An 18,019-nucleotide genomic window follows, 5' to 3' on the forward strand; every position below is an offset into this window, starting at 1 on the left:
CAGTGTGCGCGTCCTATCTTTTGTTTCGAGCGCGTAAAAGTGAAGCAACACAAGTGGCTAGGGCACTACGGAACGACTGTCCGATTACAATCACAAAAGCGAACCAGAACGATGAGCAGCAGGTTTACATACCCTGCAGTACCGAGTGGGTTGAGCGATTGTGTTTCATGCTCGTACCTTGAATTTGTTCTTTCCAGCTGACTTTTAAACTGGTATTGGATACAATCCAACGCGAACTGTGAATGTGTGATGTTGTTGTTTTTGTTGTCTGTAGTGCGTCTTACTGTAGTGGCAAAAAGGGTATTCTAATTCGTTCCCATCTCGTAATATCGTTCGTACGTACGGGTCCGATGGTTTGTAACATCTGCATCAAACGAAACGTTCGATGAGGATCGTTTGCAAGAAAGTAGTGTCTACTGTCCGCAAATATTGACCTTGTGTAGTGTCGTGTGAAAGCCTTCTACGCGCAAACATACTCACCAGGTAAGCCAGGTGCAATATAACCCACCACCGTATGGTAAATACGCCGCATCCCTCACGATCACGATGGTGCTAGAATCCGCTGACCGAGTCATCGGTCAGTTGTGTGAGCTGTGGGCACAAATTTACGACAGCCATTCGTCGGTGGACATTTATCAGGTAAATGAAGTACCGCAGCATGCGCATACGCTCTCCTGCCATTGTTCATTGACTTACGGTGTGACGATTGTTCTAGCGAACGGCGGAAATAGAACAGTTCCTCGAAGGATACAACCAGCTTAGCGACGGTGATCGTTTGCATCTTGATCGCGTGAAGTAAGTAATATCGCCCCGCTGCGAATGTGGTCGAGCCGGTTTTCTTATCTCACTACGGAAGTAGTCATTCCAGTTTTGGCTGAAGCTAGTGACATGCGTTTACGTTTGCAGATAAGTTGACTGGGTCGATGATTCAATCGTGTGCGATGAATCCCGCCTACTTTAATCTACAGCGAGCTCTAATCTGTACCTTTTTTTTCTTTCCCTCACACTCGCTCACTCGATGCTCCATGCTTACTTGATCCGCGACGATGCGTTTCACCAATCATCATCACAGCCGGTACGAGAACATTTCATCCGCCTTATCGCGGCAGCTTCTTCTGTTGATATACGAAATCTGTGATCCCACCGTAAAGCGGTACGCTCGTGTTGATTCAACGTCCGCCGCTATTCCACCCATCGACAAGGTGGCTCCCAAGAGGGAGTATAACTCCGAACTAGACAACAACTCGAATGAGGAAGAGGTATGTTCTTTTGCTGCAATTTTTGTCGAAAAAAAATCCGCTCAAAAACAAAAATGCACTTTTGCACCGCAGAAACAAGTGATGTTTCGTAAACGGTGATATGTATTTACCGCCCCCGATCTTATCTCCATGTAATGCAATTATCTCCTCAGGCTGAATTACCCGTTCAAGCGGAGGATAGCAGCGAAAGCCGTTGCCAGTGGTTGAAGGATTTCTTTCTCAATGGTATCGGTGGCCTAATACTCAGGACACTATCTAAAATTGGTGCAAAAGTATGTGTAGAATGGATGTTTGGTTTTCATCAAGAGCTAGAGTAACGTGTCTGATATTCTCCACAGGACATTGCAAACAGTCGCGAGATAGCGGCCGTACTAGTACGTATACTACCAACGACGAAGTGGAACACGGATCCTTGTCTTTCCAGCGTGCCGCTGCAATTGCCACAAGGATATGGAGAGTTTCTAAGGACTGTTTTAAAAATGCGCAGCTACAACGGGGAATGGCACCGGGAAAGCATTAAACGAAGCACACAGAATAGGACAACACAGTTATCGACAACGTTAATGCGCCAGCTGAGCGGTCCTAACACGTTCGCCTCGACGGTAGACTATAGCAAAGCGGAACATCACTTGCACCGTAACTCGATCAGCGAATCAGCGAAAACACTAACGCAGGATGAGTTTACGCTGACCGTGTTAAACCTTCTGGAAAGTTTGATCGTACATGAAAATGTGCTTACCATCGATGAAAACTCCGTCACTGTGTCCTGTTTGCGCGTTGCACTGGAACAACTGAAACGTCAGGACCGGTTCGAAGAGAGCATGGAGAATCGGGTCGTTATACGCCACAAACTGCTCGGTCTTGTGATGCTCTGTCTGAACAACATGTTTTTTCTCCAAACGCTCGATACGAACGATCTTAATCTGCGCATCGTTGCTATGGATATGCTCGAGCTGCTAAAGGAAGAATTGCGCGACCAAAGTTTCGATGCACTTTCTTCCGAGTTTACATACAATCTCATCTACACGATCGTTTCCGCTGTAAATCAATCGTTTCTGCATTTTTGCGACAATGTTGTCAGTGAGCAAATGTTTCTAACGATTTTTAAACTGCTTGAAAGTAATCTGGACATTATCAAGCACACGTACAGCTTCCTACAGCTCGGATCGAGGTATGGTGCGATCAGCAATAACAACGGCGCCGTTATACCGTGGATGCAAACCATGCAAACTTGCTCTTCCGGTTTGATTGAAATTTTGATAACGATGCTGCAAAATTTCATCTTCGCTCTTGCACCAACCAGAGCAAGCTGTAGAAGGACACGCAAAAGCCGCTTCCGTTTGCACCATTCGCGACAGGATGCACGCAATGGGTATGTGTGTGCGTTGGAAAATTTGCTGCTCAATCTGTTCCCCCAGGTGAAGCACTCCGACCAACGGTTGCTGGTGAACTTCTTCAAGGTGTATCAACTGTGCTGTTGCAACACGAACGCACACACGCTGGAGGTGCTAATGAAGCTATCGAACGATGAGCTAATACCAAAGTTACGGCTGAACTTCGCGAGCCGTGCCGTCGTCTATGCAATCTTCAATCGATCGCAATGCGAAACGTGCGAATCAGATCATGCGGCGAATACGTTCTACGAGCAGTTTACACGCACCCATCGGGAGGTGTTTGATGAGTTTAGGCGAACAGAAAATCGATCACGCATGCCAACGTTTTTGCGATATCTGCTCGATATTGCTCGCGTTATTCCGTACCGATTACGATCGTTTTTGCTTCAAGAATTGGTGCTAAAGTTGCTCAACAGTGAGCTGCATCGTTTGAGCGAAAGAACGGAAACGGAGCAACTTGTATATGGATCAACCGCCGAAGATGATGGTTGGAAGGAGATCGTTAATGCGTGTCTGTTGATCATTTGTCGTGTCGTCGCGAAACAGGAACCACGGGAAATGAATCTATTCTATCGAGAGGAGAACCTGGAACTGTTGCGTGTTCTTAGTGGGCGTGTTGAGTTTACACACAGCATGCACCTGATCATGACTATTGGCATTCGTGATGGATCGCTTCCGGAGGAGTTCGAGAAGAAGTTGTTCGAAATGCTTTTCGATCACTTGGATGAACAGATCACTTATATGGGAAACCTTTTCGCCAAGATTTCCGACAGTAAGGTAGGAGTTTTGCTTAAAACTGTTGGAAAAACATCGCCAGGAATTGGTAAACGATGTAAAATATCACTGGAAACGATGCTTCAATTACATCTGGAGCACTGGAAAACGGTTCGCCAACTGTTGAGAGAAAGTGAACGTTTCCAAAAGCGATTCTTGCAACGGTACGAAGGTGTGCATGGATTTAAGCAATGTTTGGAACTGGCCCACAATCTGGCTAGTGTGTGTCTTTTCCATAGTAACACTAATTCTTCCCACGAACCGGATGTATTGCTCACCGTAGCACCTTCTCCTTTGGTGACGAACCACAGTGAAAATCTTCAAAATTTCGAACCAGAAAGGAAAAGCGTACTTAACATCTTCCATTTCAATGATCAGCTTTTGGATGGTTCCTTATCCAGCTTGTACTATAGTGCTACAGGAGATGTAAGCAACATACACAGGTTGGGCGTAGAATCTACTACACCTAGTGCCGGCTGGCTGGAAGAAGAGGACGAATATTCCTTCTTGCGTGAACTCCAACTCGCCACGATCAGTGACGAATGGCAAAGGGAATTTATGTTGCCTGCTGGTACATCGACTTGTAGCGGCAGCAAACTGGACAAGAAATGGTCCCTCTCGGAACTGTTCAACATACGGCAGATGTTTAGCCACCTGATGGAAGATATTCTTGGTGGTACCGATACCGAGCAGCGTGACTTAATGTCGATGGAACGCCGCCTAATGGCTTTGCCCGACGATGCAAGAAAGCTGCTAACGGATCCGGGAAACCCATCTATTAAGAAAAAGTTAACAAACCTGCTCGAAACTATAATGGCTTCAATGCAGCTGCTTATGAATAGTTTAACCGATGGTGCCGTTGAATGTGAAAACCTAAAACTAGAGCTAGGTAAGTTTGAGGCAAATGCCAGGTGGGTGTGTATGTGTGTAGTTATGGGGTGGGCAAATAGAAACGGATCGAATGGAATTCGATCTGGTTGTGTTTCAGGTGTATGCACATTGCAATGTTCGCCCAATGTAGGGCGTTGTGTGGAAATCTTTGAGCTTACATATCGTCAGTGAAACCTTAGAAATGAAAAACCTCCCCACACAAACACAAGCACATGTTGATAAAAAAAAACGCTCACAAACGTTTGTGCATTTGCTTTGCTTCAATTGAAACACTCTCAAACTGTTCGGTTCACGAGAGGACAGTGTAAAAAGTAAAGATTTCTGCACACTTTAAGTAATAAATTGTGGATTATTTATGTGTTTCTTTTGCTCTCTCTTTGTGTTACAGCAAACACGATGCAGGTTGCATTAATTGAATTAAAAAAACTTTTGCTAAACTGTGCTACAAAGGACTGGAACTGTCCCAACACGGCAAACAATGTTATCAACGTACTGCATGCGCTGCTAAAGGTGGCCGAAATGCGGAAAGAATCAACCCCAGCGATGACGGCGATACGGCAAGAGATCGATTCCGGACCGGAAAGAAGCCAATATGCCAAAGTGTCTGTGCATGAGGATGAGATTGAACAGCTATCGGTGCCGCTGTATCACGACGATGAAACCGATGATTTAAGCTCGACGGATGAATCGTATACAACCGCACGTGAAGATGGGTACGACGCGGACGTAGAAATCGATCCCTATTGTCCGACGGACATGATCGGACGAAAAGACACCGCCGGTGGGGTGAAACTGTGTAGCACAAACCGTTTGGTAAACGAGCATATCTGTACGATCGTGACGGAGATTCTGGTTGAACTTTCGGGCCGTTGTGTTGAACGTCCCGAACACTGGTGTCCCGTACTGGCACAGATGGTTGTGAAGCTAAACATCATACGCAACCATCTTGGAGGTTCACTGTATCTAATTCGTGGTTTTGCAACGGTGCTGCAGACGAGTGATGCACGGTTAAAGGAGCTTCAGGCGGCAATCGTTGATTTGATCGTCGATCTGGATGTTCCTGAGGTGCTGATCAAGTTTATGCAGCTGTTAAGCCATAAGGATCCCCCGGTACAATTGATTCTTACGAAGCTAACCAATCTGTTTGAAGCCGGTTCCGGTGTGGAGTGCTACCAGTGTGTGCAATTCCCAGTGCTACACGCTGATCGTACATTTTCTGCATCAAGCGATGTACTTTTGGCCAAAAAAATCACCTTCCTCCGGGAACATCATTTGTGTTTCAACGTTCACAGTGGATTAACCGATGCTTCCACGATCGTGCCATTAAATTACGCAAACTTCTACCCCTGGCACGGAAACGGGTTCACCGTGTCGGTTTGGGTTCGTGTGGCACAGCTCGCTGATCGTCAGCAAACAGACTTCACACACCTTTTGTCCGTCGGTAGCGAAAAGCAAATGTTATCGATTTATTTCAACACCCAGCGTCAGTTGGTGGTGCGCTACAATAAACCGGATTGTCTTATAACACCGGCCAACACGAAGCAGTATCTCAGCAAGGCTATCAGCAGAACGGAGTGCTGTGACAACTGTGCCAAAGAAATGCAACACTTGTGGATGTACAAACATTTGCTGCGGGGCATTACCGATGCAGTATCGCACACGTTCATGCTCGATACGCCACGTGCGCAGTGCGTTTATTGCTTCAAGCAGCTACCGGTCGGACAGGGACGGAAGGATTCGGTCGAACATAATGCGGAGCTGTCGCTATCCAAGCGCGTCGACACCGCAACGGTGGATATAAATCTACGCCAATGTACGGTCGGGCAGGATTGGTGCGTCCCCGAAGGATGTTGGTCAATGTTAACGTTCGCCGTGCAGCAGTTCGACGAAGAAGTGCAAGTAACGGTCACGTACGACGGTGTACAACGGTTGGCACAGTTTTCCCTACCGAATCCCTGCAAGATACACATCGATACGGATCTAACCGTGCTCACCGTAGGACATCGGGCTAGTGAAATGAATGAATGTGCCGTCGGGTACGGACTGTCCAGTGTTCACGTGTTTAGCCGCTGCATTACGGACGAAGCTGTGTTGGCAAATCTGTACGCAATCGGACCAAATGTCACGAATTTTGTAGCATTCGCCACCGGGTACATGATACCGAACTATGGCACGCTAAACTTATCCAAACTCTCGGTCAACGATCTGCGCATGGTCGGCTCGCTGCAACTCTTGGAGCGGACACACGTCGGATATCTGACCGCCAATAAAATGGATTCATTTGTAGGTCGCCATCAGAACGTTGGTCTCATGACGTTTGCTGGGAAGTTGAGGCCAATGGAAATTGAATCCCTGCAACGATCGTTACTGATCGCTGGCGGTGTATCCGTTATGCTCGTATACTTCGCCCGTGTGGTAGAGATTAGTGACACACCGGCCCTACATGTTGCGGCACTCAAGTTACTGCTACGCGTCGCACACTCTAATCAAGATTTCTTTAACGAATTTGTACAGTGTAACTACCTCGAACTGATCGGAGTGGTGCTGAAGAGCAAAAAGTGCCACAAAGATATTGCACTGCTGACGGCACTGTTGGAGGTGGCATTTGATCAACCGATCGTGGCAAAGCGAGGCGATCATTATCGCGTACTGGGAGCATCATCTGCGCGCATCCGCTACCCTGGCATGATAACGTTCCTGTTGGAAAACTTTCAAATCTGGATCGACCAGTCAGAGGAAGTGCTTGATCTGGTACTGTCCACGCTGGCTACGGCCACACGCGATAAGCATCCGGGCATGATGTACAACTGCCAGCGCTTACAGGACGCTTCGCTCGTGTCGGCTTTAATCGATTTTTGTCGCGTAAACTTTGTTATACCAGCAAAAACGGTAAAAATTTCACGCAAAGCGGCGGATTTGCTGGTTTCGTTGATCGCGATCCTGTCTTCCACTCCACCGAAGGTGGCACTGTTGAACGAGATCATGGAGCTGCTGCTGCTGATGCATAAGCCCACCGATAGCTACGTGACCCACGATCGTCAAAAGTTTTACTTCAACATTAGCCCGAACCAGTTCGGTAGTGGCGGGAAACGAAGCGAACGGTCGGTTACGAGCAGTAGTGGTGCTAGCAGTGGACCGACAACACCCAAGATGCAGCTACGGGATCGTCGTCTACGGCCACAGTCACAGTTGCGTAAAATTATACCTCTTACAATTGGTTCCGCTGGTAGTAGCTCCCTCGAGTCAGCAACAACGAGCTTCATAATAGACACCAGCCAAACCGCAACGACCAATGCGAACAGTAGCATAGGGACGACGGTATCGACCGATGAGAAACATCGCAGTCCAACGGCAAATGTACCGAAAAGTCCTAAAACGAACTCTCCCGATGGTGGTGTAGGCAGTGAGGAATGTTACGAAAAGCTAAACATTGCCATTGCCGAAGGTAAGCTGAGGCGAAAAAGTTTACTCGACAGTGTCGACAAACGGGGCAGCGGTAAATGGAAGCTAAGGCGATTGAAAAGTACGCCCAACATAAGAGCAAACTCCGGTAGCAGAAAGAAACAAATCGGATCGCCACGCATTGGCAGTAGCGGATCACCGAGAGCATGCCCTCGGAATGATCTGAACCGCGTCAGCGGCCAGCATCAATGGCAAAGCGCACCAAATTCGTCATCATCGTCCGCGACATCCGCCGCGATAAGATATAAGTTTTTCGAACAAAACTACTTTGCCACCGGGAACGACTTTTTGCAGGAAAGCTTCCTGCGCGTCATGTGCGATTTTCTGCTCATCCTGCCGGACCGGGATGCGTGTAAATTTTTAAGCGGTGAAAATCGTATCCTTGAAACGATGCTCATACTGGCGAACAATGGTAACATACGCATTCGTACCATGCTGCTCAACCTGGTAGCGGTAATTGATGATCGAATCGATAGTGCACGGATGGGCAGCAGTAGCCCAAATGGAAGCGCCATGAGTCAATCGGGTGCCGGCGGATCAATGTTCCAACAGTACAGCGAAGAACAGTCGAAGGTGTTTTGGTACCATCTGGCCAATCAGATCGGAACGCACAGCGTCAATGCGGAGCTGCTCGGTAGTTGCTATCGGTGGATCACGAAATCAAACACACCGTTAACGATGGATCGAGGGGAAGATCATCCGTTGGCTACTCTATTACAGGACGGTTCGGTGGAAGTGGTGCGCGAAAATGGCCTCAACGTGTTAATAGCGATCCTTATACAGGCACACATTGATCCGACGCTGTTTCGCAGCGTGCTGCACGTGATCGAGTACATCTGTACGAAGCATCGTCGACGCGCCGGTCAGCATATGATCGACAATGGGCTCGTCTGGGCACTGGTGAAAACGGCGGTAAAAATGAACGAAAAGGAAGAACTCATCCAGGAGGAAAGTCGTACCTACTTGCTTGAATTTTTGACCAGCTTTTCGCATCTCATGATATTGAACAACGTCGCTAATGTAAGTGTATTTGAATCTTTGAGACATTCAAATGATGGTTGATTTTATTGATGGGCAATATATTTACAGCCTTTCTGGGATTTGTTAAACGGGTTAACGGTGGTCCAAAAGCACAAAAACGAACGTGTGACGAAAGCGGTACGCGATCTTCATGCAGCGTTATTAAGAAATGTGCTGCAAATATTCATCTTTCGTCCAAAGCAGTCGATCATTGGCAACAAGAATACTTGTAAGTATTGTATTTGTTAGAAGATTATTTTTTCCGGCAAACCATTTTTTGCTACTAACAAATTGCCACTAATTTTTTATTATCATTTAACAGCTTTCACTGTCGAGCTGGTAGGATGTAATCTCTCGAAAGCGGAAATAAAGACACGTTTCAACCGACTGCACGATAAGGCAATACAATTCGTCACAAACAGTGATCCCGAAGGCGATCTGTCCGATGCAGAAATGGCTCTCGTTCGCCACTTGATGAACCGTACCTTGAACGGCAATCCGCGCGGTGGTAACATTATTCTCTGGTGTCTTTTACCTAAACGTACAATCCGGTTGAAAATCTACACGATCCGTCAGCTGGGACACTATCTGGAAAGCGGTGGCAATCATCTGTCGGCAATCTGTGACGTAAAAATGTTGAAAGTATTCGTACAGAGCATACTGCTGCTTAATCAAAAGCACATCCCATTGGAAGATTTGCGGTTGGTAAACACGTTCTATCAATCCATTGACGGTGGCTTGTCGCACGGTGCCAGTTGGAACTTGACGCAAACGTTAAAAGATTTCGAATATCTGCGAGCCATCAGCATGAACGATCAAGAGCAAACGATAATGAAATCGATCGCACGGCAAGAGAAACTGATTTACTCGTGTACGGTGGCGGCTATGCAAATAACACGCAACAGCGTCGAAAAGCAGAATCGGCTGCGGAAGGAGTTGATCATACAGCTGCGTAAGGATAACGATTATCGCTTTTACGACCAATGGCACCAGTTGGTTGGGCGGATGACGCACGAAGATGCCCCTTGGTATGCTGCCCGGTACTATCCGAACTCATGGGAGCAGGACGACACGTTCGGGCCGGATATGGCGTTAAAACGAATGCGCCGCTGTCAGATGACGATCGATTCACGATTCTTGCTGAAGGAAGCAATGCCGGAAAGTAGAGAAGAGCAGGAAAACGAACGTGAACACACACCCTTGCTGGCGTATCTTTTCTCGAACGATTACCGGCATGAGTATTCGGTCGAGGATCAGGTACTGTACACGTTCACTGTGCGCAAAACCTCTGCCAACCAAGAGCTGGAGTGTGAGTGTATAATAACGAGCACGGAGCTGGTGCTGAAACCGTACGAAGCGGGTGAGCTGGAGATATATGACTTGCACGACATTACCAAAATATGGACCAAGCGGTACGAGCATCAAGAATCCGCCGTGGAAGTATTCTTGAAGTGCGGCAAGTCTCTGTTCATTGTGTTTGATCGCGATCCGAGCGAACGGGATACGTTTGAAGGATTTTTCCACGATCTTGTGGCACGGTGTAGCCGGCAAGAGCTGGACCAGCACACGCAACAGTGGCGCGAAGGTACTCTCTCAAACTGGGAGTACCTGATGCTACTGAATCAAATCTCTGGTCGAACGTATCACGATCTCATGCAGTATCCCGTGTTTCCCTGGGTATTAGCAAACTATGACACGCGGACGCTTGATCTGCTGGCGGAAAGGAGTTTTCGTATCCTGGAAAAGCCTATCGCGGTACAGCACCGTGAGCTGGAAAAGCATTACATCAACAACTATAACCATTTGCGCCAAGCGGAGAGTGGTGATCCGAATGGTGGACGACGGAAAATTCAACCATATCATTATAGCTCACACTATTCTAATTCCGGCACGGTACTTCACTTTTTGGTGCGAGTCCTTCCGTTTACATCCCTGTTTTTGCAATATCAGGACGATAGCTTCGACATACCGGATCGAACGTTCCATTCACTGCAAACGACGTGGAATCTGGCAAGTAAAGATTCGCCAACGGATGTGAAAGAACTAATACCGGAATTTTTCACCTTTCCCGAGTTCCTCGAAAATCAGGAAGGTTTCGATTTCGGTACACGGCAATCGGGAGAGCCGGTTAATCACGTCGAGCTGCCTGCATGGTGCAATGGTTCGGCACGTTTATTCGTTCTGATTCATCGACAGGCGCTGGAGTCAAACATTGTGCGGCGCCAGTTAAGCCATTGGATTGATTTAATCTTCGGTTACAAGCAGACGGGCCAGGCAGCGATCGATGCTATCAATGTGTTCCATCCGGCGACATACTGTGATTTTACGGCGTCCGATATTGACGATCCGGTCATGAAGCTTGCGCTGGAAACGATGGTCAAAACGTACGGACAGATGCCACGTCGTCTGTTCGACACGGCCCATCCACCACCGGCAATGAATCCTCTCATTGCGAACCCTCCCAAAGTGTTGGAAAGTGTCGTTGGTTTGCGGTGGGGATTGTACTGCGGCAGTCCCATACTGGCCGATCCGAAACTCGCTGATGTGTGGGAAAAACCGCCGAAGGAACTGTTGGGCGTAGAAAGAGGCACACTCCCACCGGCTACACTAGTTACGCTGGATGGACAAAAGGTGTTTGTTATGCCGGAAAAGATGAATGTGTTTTGTGCAGCAACGCAAGGAACTGGTGCGAAGAAACACCACACCATCAGCTGGGGTGAAACGGATGATCGACTGAGGATACGGGCGCTCCAGGATAGTGGCACAACAGAACGGGCGAAAGAACTTTTCTACGGTAGTAGTAGCTATGCCTACGATCCAATCACGGCCTGCGGTACCGATCCGTACTGTACGAGTATCTTTTTCGGACACCGTTCCGGTCGTATTGTTGCGTTTCAGCAACGTTCCCGCAGAAGGCGTGTTTCATTTTTCAATCAGAATATGCAACCGGCGGTGACGATGATGTCACGATCACGATCAAGCTCGTTCCGACGTTGGATCGATCGGAAGAGCGCTAATCTGCGGCGTCGGCTAGAAATGGACCCGGACGAACAGCAGCAACAGGCACAGTCCGAACAACGACTACCGCAGGACGATCAGATGGAGTGGGCCTATCCGATACAGCTGCTCAAGCATCGTGCACCGATTAGTGCGATCCGTATATCGATGGAGTACAAGATCGTTGTGAGCGTTTCGGTCGACGGTTGTGCTGCCATTTGGGATGTGAATAGTTTGGTGTACGTACGTGAAATACCCAGACCGGTCAATATGCTGCATTCGATGATCAGCCAAATTGCCATCAGTCCAACGTTAGGTGATATTGTGCTCGTACACTCTGCTAATACTGGGCACGGCCGTTCGGTGGGGGGACAAGAATCGTGGAGCAGTGCAACGCTGGTGGAAGACGACGATAGTTTCGAGGTAACGGAAAATTACAATGCGGACTATGTAAACATCACGATGGGTACGAACCGTCGTGATCAGTTGCGCCTGTATACTGTCAACGCGCAATACGTTGAGCACGTGTTCGTCGAGAGTCCGATACAGGCGATAACGTACTCATCAATCAAAGAAGGCTGCGGTGTAAATTGTATCGTGGTCGCACTTGAAAGCGGTATTGTGCGGTTTTACTCAAGCTGGAATCTTGCACTGCTACGTGAGGTTAACGTCGAACCTAATGGGGTCAAGTGGTAAGTGGTTTAAAATTTGCATTAAACGAAAATTGATACCATTAAACTAAAATTTATCTATTTTTCAGCGCACTATTTTCTAAATATCAACATCTGCTGCTGCTCACAGCAAACAATACCGTTCAAACATGGACAGCCGAAGGTCTTCCCGGTGTTTTGCCAAGTATACAGGAACCATATCAGTACGGTGTTTAGATGAACGATGGAAGTGTTTGGGCATTGATTGGGCGATAATAATTTACCTTCACGAAACAACGTGGAATGTTTGTTGGATAGTGTGTACATTGTTGAGTGTTAAAGTTTTTCAAATACTATTACAGTTGCAATACGTAACAATTGAATAATGTTAAGAGTGAAATCAAAGGCAAAGAAATACATTTCTATCCATTTGGTATTAATAATGGTTAGCAGTTTATTTCTCTTCGAATGTGTTGATCATTGGTAAATCATCCAGCGCTATACCGTTGCTAAGGAAAAGCTTAATCAACTCGACCGTGCTCAAAGCGGTGCCTGCTACCACGTGTGGAAAGTGTTGCATCTTGCCCTCGTGGTAGATAAACGCTATTCGTTTGCTGAGAAAATCCGTAAAGTATCCTAGCTCGGCAACCTTTACGTATCTCTGATTCCGGCCATCAAACACTTCCACATCAGCGCGCATCGCTTCGATCGGTCGAAGGTCGGGTGCCGCCACCTGTACAATCCGATAACCGATGGGTAGCTGATCGTAGAATTGTTTATAAATCTGCAGCATGTCGTCAAACATACTCTCCGCTTCCTGAGCCGTTTTACATGCACCAAACACGTGCACTTCATTCGATTGAGCACGTTGGAAATGGTAGCGCTTACCGCTAGCGACAAGCCGTAAAGGCAGGGCAGAAGGAAACACCGACAGTTTGGTAAAGTATCCCAAGAAGCTTAGCAAAGATCCGCCGCCACAAAGATGCAGTAGATTCACCTTGTCCTCTGGTTCATTGTCTTCCCGTACAAGAAACAGTGTTTCCTTACTCACCATGGCCGCCTCAACCAGAAAACTTCGCACGAAATCCGGATTGCAGAAAAGGATGCAATTATTTTGGCGAAACATTTCGCTACAAAGCATTGGTAAGCGTAGATCCATCCAGGCCGCATCTCCCGTCATATATAAACATGTTGGGCTAAATTCTTCCAATTGTTCCTCAATTTGATTGCAGCTAGAAGTTCGTCTAATCTCAGCAGGAGCTGATTTTTCATGCAAACATTTAAACCCTTCTTCCGGAGTGCGTTCGTGCAGATCGTTTGGGATGGAGAGGAAATTTTGGGCAATAAATGCGTCGGCCACTTTGTAGCTTTGCTCTTTGAGCATTTTTAAATCATCGCGTGCTAGAATGGCTCGTGATTTGAGCTGCTGCTGTTCCTCTTTGCATATCGACTGCTGGATTCGTTTCTGAAGGTCTACACGGCACTGTTCTATGTCTTTCTTGCGCTTTTCCACGTCTCGATACAGTTCCCATTGGTGTATGAGATTGTCGCAATCTAGTGGATGCTTGCGGAGACGGACGTTTCGTTTCAATCGTTCAAAATCACCCAGTTTGTGCTTGAAGTCGAGGTATGGCACTAGCACTGCAAACTGTTCCCGTGCCTTATCACCGGTTAAGTAGAGCGCTGAGGAGAACAATCTTCCATTTGTTTTTGGTATTGTGCACAACTTTAACATGTTTGTGAGTAGAAGGTATTGTGCAAAACATTAGCTAATCGCCAACATCTTCTTCTTCTTCTTTTAGCGAGAAAGATTGTATCCTCCTATGGTTGTCTTGACTCCTGTCTAAAACTCCCACATTCAGAGGCTTACTTTCTCTATTCGGACTTCGACTATCAAGAGTCATCTGCCTTGGTTCGGGATTATTATTTTGCTGGTTTGTTGTTTGTTGAATGATGTTGACGGCCGTCTGTGTGTTTATATTTTAGAGTTGACATCTTTTCACTGTTATGTATTTAGATTTCTATGTTCACTTCGTTCATGAATTTGATGATTTTTTTGATGGTGTTTCCAGATCTCTCCTTCCAATTTGTTTTAAACTTTTCCCAGGAAATGGATGGGTTGTTGTCTCGTATGTTCTTATATTTTTTGCAGTAGAATATTTTGTGGCGTCCGGTGTCCGGTGCATTACATGTTTGGCAGCTTCCGTTTTCCTCAATTTTCATAACTGATAGCCAGTATTTCGATAAATCATGGCCGGTTAAAATTTTGTTCATTGTTTTAACTTCGTGTGCTGTGAGTGTGATATGCTCGTACCATGGTGCCGTAGTGAATTCTTTTTGGAATTCTTCAAACTTTTTTCCTTTGTTTTCGCACTCGTTTGTGTACCATTCTTTCGCCTCTTTGAACATTTTCCTTTTGATTATAGTTGTTGTATCAGCGATGCTGAGTTTGTTTTTAATTATATTTTGGGAGACGGTTCCTTTCTTAGCTAGCTCATCCGCTTTCTCATTGCCTTCTATGTTTACATGTGCCGGTAACCATTTAATCTCTGCATTTATCTTTTCACTATTTGTTAATATTTTCAGCATATTTTCATCTATGTAAGCATTTTCCTGAGCATTCTTAATTATGTGGCATGCTGCTTGACTGTCCGTGAAAATTGTTGGGTTTCTTATGTTTTGCTCCATTGCTAGCTCTAGTGCTTTTTGTATGGCTGTGATCTCAACTGAGGTTATTGGTACTGCGTTTTCTAATTTAAATTTGGATGCTATATATTGCTTTGGTTTGTCGTGCTGTTTGATGAAAATTCCTATTCCACAGTTGTTCTCTATCCTACTCCCATCAGTATATATAATGGGTTTGATTGTTGATATCTTTTTGATTTCCTCTTCATATTTATGTTTGAGTATTATTTTGCCATGTGGCATATTTTTTTTTATGTTTTCCTTTGTTTCGCAATCTATATGTATTCTTTTACTGATTGTGTTTACTTTTATGTTCACCATTTTTTCAAACATCTCCTTGTTTTCCGAATAAATTTTTTCAAAATATGTTTTTTTCATGTCTGTGATGTTACCTCTAATGTTCAACATTTGATCACGGTGTATTTTTGAGTACGCTATCGTTTTAATCACTTCCTTTGTGGCTAAATATTTACATCTAATATGTAATGGTACTTCTGCTGCTATGGCCATTAATGAATTAGTTGGTGTTGTTTTAGTACAGCCCGTAATTTTTCTCAGCGATTGATTTGATATTGTTTGTAAGGATTTTCTTAAGCTTTTGATTGCATTTCCAATATATGATGCTCCTTGTTCCAAAATTCCTCTTACTATAGATCTATGTATTGTTATGGTTTTTTTTGGGTTTAGTTTGTTGTTCTTGTTGCAAATGCATCTTATTACATTCAGTCTTTTCCTAGCTTTGTTTTTCAGTTCGTCTATTTGCTTTTTGAACTTAAGGTTTCCGTCTATCCATGTCCCCAGATACTTGTAAATGGTAACCCTTTCTATTTCATTGTTATCAATTCGTAGAGCAAAAGGTTGTGACGCTTTCCCAAATATCATAAATTTGGTTTTGTCTGTGTTCATAGGTAAATGAAGTTTGTTTGCTTCCTCTTTGAAACTGTTTAGTGATCTTTGTAATTTCGTTTGTAACTCTGCGGCGGTACTAGCTTGGTGTATGATCATGAAATCATCTGCGTATTGGATTATGTGTGGCTGTGTTGAATTATTTTTCTCATGGAATTGTTTTGTGTATATATTGAAAAGTGTTGGGGATAGTACATCCCCTTGGGGGAGGCTGTCCGACACTAGCTTTTTTATCGTCTTATTCTCAGTTGTTATTTCGATGGTGCGATTGTTCAAGAACTCCGCTATCCATCTTATGATGTCTAAAGATATTTCACTTTCTTCTAGAATTTTAATCAGAGTTTCTGTTTTAACGTTGTTATAGGCACTGGCCAGATCGACAAATATGATTCCTGTTAATTTTTTTCTTCTTCTGTTGTGGTTTACCTCATTAACTAAGAAATTTACACACTGATTAATTGAGTGATTTGCTCGGAATCCTAAAGATGTTTTTGGAATGATTTCCTTTGTTTCACATTGGTTTTGTAATTTTTTTAATACTGCCGTATTTATAACTTTTGTTTGTGTTAGTTCTAGCACTATTGGTCTATAATTTATAACCATGCAGGGATCTTTTCCTGGCTTGGAGATTGCTATAACTTTCATCCTTTTGTATTTTTTTTTTATTTTGCCCCTTTTCCACATTTCATTTGCCTCATTGATTAATATTTTTGTGGCCTCTTGGTTAAGGTTTTTTAAAATTTCATAAGAAATATTGTCTACACCTGGTGCTGTATTTTTCTTTTTCATAATAATTTTCTGCCAGTTTGTTTCATTTAAGATATCTTCTGGTGTAGGTATGTTTCTATATCTGTTTTGGTTCCTTTTGGAGTTTTTTGGGAAATTGTTCTTCAGAAATTCCTTCGCTGCTTCTATACTAGTTTCGATAATATTTGCTGCTTTGCTATTTTCTTTTCCTTCTATTCTTCTCATTAAACTCCATAATTCAGTAGTGTTAGTATTCCTGTCTATTTGTTCTAGCTTTTCTTCGTATCTCTTGATTTTATTAATTCTTTTTTGTATCCTGAATTTAGCTAATGCTTTTTTGTATGCTATTTCATTTTGAATTGTTCTTTTTTCATTATATACCTTTCTCTTTTGGTTTTTTTCCTTCCATGCTTTTTCTGTATCAATATTCCACCATATGCGGGGTTGTTTTTTTGAAATCCTACTGTTTTTTTTAATAGTTCTATTTATATTTCTGCATATGTCACCCGGAGTAGTGTTGTTAGTAATGTTCATGTTACTAATATCTTTAAGTATTTTACTTTTGTTTAAAATTTTTTTATGTCTGACACAAACTTTTTCTTGGATTCGTGTTATTATTGTTTTGTGATTTGAGGCTCCCATGTGGTGTTGTAATACTTCTCTCACACATTTCCCTATTAGATCTTCTGTTATTATGGTAATGTCAATTGCCGTGCATCTTTTTGTGTTATCTGTTGGAACGAATGTTATTTCATTGTTATGTAACATGACGAATTTCGTGTCTTCTATTTCTTCTAAGAGTATTTTTCCTTTTCTGTCATCATATGGGTTTCCCCAAGCCGAATGATGGCAGTTTAAGTCAGCTGATATGATCACTTTTTTACAGTATATTGGATCATTTAATATTTTTACTATCATTGCTTTCAACTTTAGTATATCTGTGTTGGGCGCTGCATATATTGCTATTATATGAAAATTGTTTTTTGATATTACTATCTCTGTGATCTGTATTTCCTCATCATAATGGAATCTGTTTATTACTTTGTACGTTATGTCCTTTCTAATATATATGGCAGTTCCACCATATCCATCTTCTCTATTGCTTGTTACTGTGTTGTAATTTGTTATATTCGCCTTTTTTATGGATGTGTTATCTAGCCATGTTTCCATGATACAAGCTACTGTGATATTTTGGGCGTTTAGAATTCTTTGTAATTCTTCTTTGTTTTTTTTT

The 18,019-nt window shown here is 44.3% G+C and overlaps 2 protein-coding genes across 2 annotated transcripts; one reads left to right on the plus strand and one right to left on the minus strand.

Moving 5' to 3' along the window:
- The first annotated feature begins 135 nt into the window (after positions 1–135).
- Positions 136–12,890, plus strand: LOC125761249 (lysosomal-trafficking regulator). The gene is made up of 9 exons (XM_049422198.1): positions 136–639; positions 716–795; positions 1,073–1,259; positions 1,412–1,531; positions 1,598–4,316; positions 4,707–8,800; positions 8,870–9,029; positions 9,123–12,489; positions 12,558–12,890. The coding sequence occupies exons 1-9, from the start codon at positions 547–549 to the stop codon at positions 12,682–12,684; spliced, it is 10,947 nt and encodes a 3,648-aa protein (XP_049278155.1). The 5' UTR covers positions 136–546; the 3' UTR covers positions 12,685–12,890.
- A 5-nt stretch (positions 12,891–12,895) lies between these two features.
- On the minus strand, positions 12,896–14,226 carry LOC125761285 (serine--tRNA synthetase-like protein Slimp). Its single transcript, XM_049422277.1, has one exon. It carries the CDS (start codon positions 14,180–14,182, stop codon positions 12,902–12,904), a length of 1,281 nt encoding a protein of 426 aa, XP_049278234.1. The 5' UTR covers positions 14,183–14,226; the 3' UTR covers positions 12,896–12,901.
- Between the last annotated feature and the right edge of the window lie 3,793 nt (positions 14,227–18,019).

Source organism: Anopheles funestus, chromosome 2RL (genome assembly GCF_943734845.2).
Source record: "Anopheles funestus chromosome 2RL, idAnoFuneDA-416_04, whole genome shotgun sequence".
NCBI lineage: Eukaryota > Metazoa > Arthropoda > Insecta > Diptera > Culicidae > Anopheles > Anopheles funestus.

Bases quoted from the DNA above. Each gene is read 5' to 3' on its own strand.
- LOC125761285 (XM_049422277.1), bottom strand. From the start codon at position 14,182: ATGTTAAAGTTGTGCACAATACCAAAAACAAATGGAAGATTGTTCTCC.
- LOC125761249 (XM_049422198.1), top strand. From the start codon at position 547: ATGGTGCTAGAATCCGCTGACCGAGTCATCGGTCAGTTGTGTGAGCTG. The intron at 640-715 runs GTAAATGAAGTA...CGATTGTTCTAG, and splicing joins CGTCGGTGGACATTTATCAG to CGAACGGCGGAAATAGAACA. The intron at 12,490-12,557 runs GTAAGTGGTTTA...TCTATTTTTCAG, and splicing joins GAACCTAATGGGGTCAAGTG to CGCACTATTTTCTAAATATC.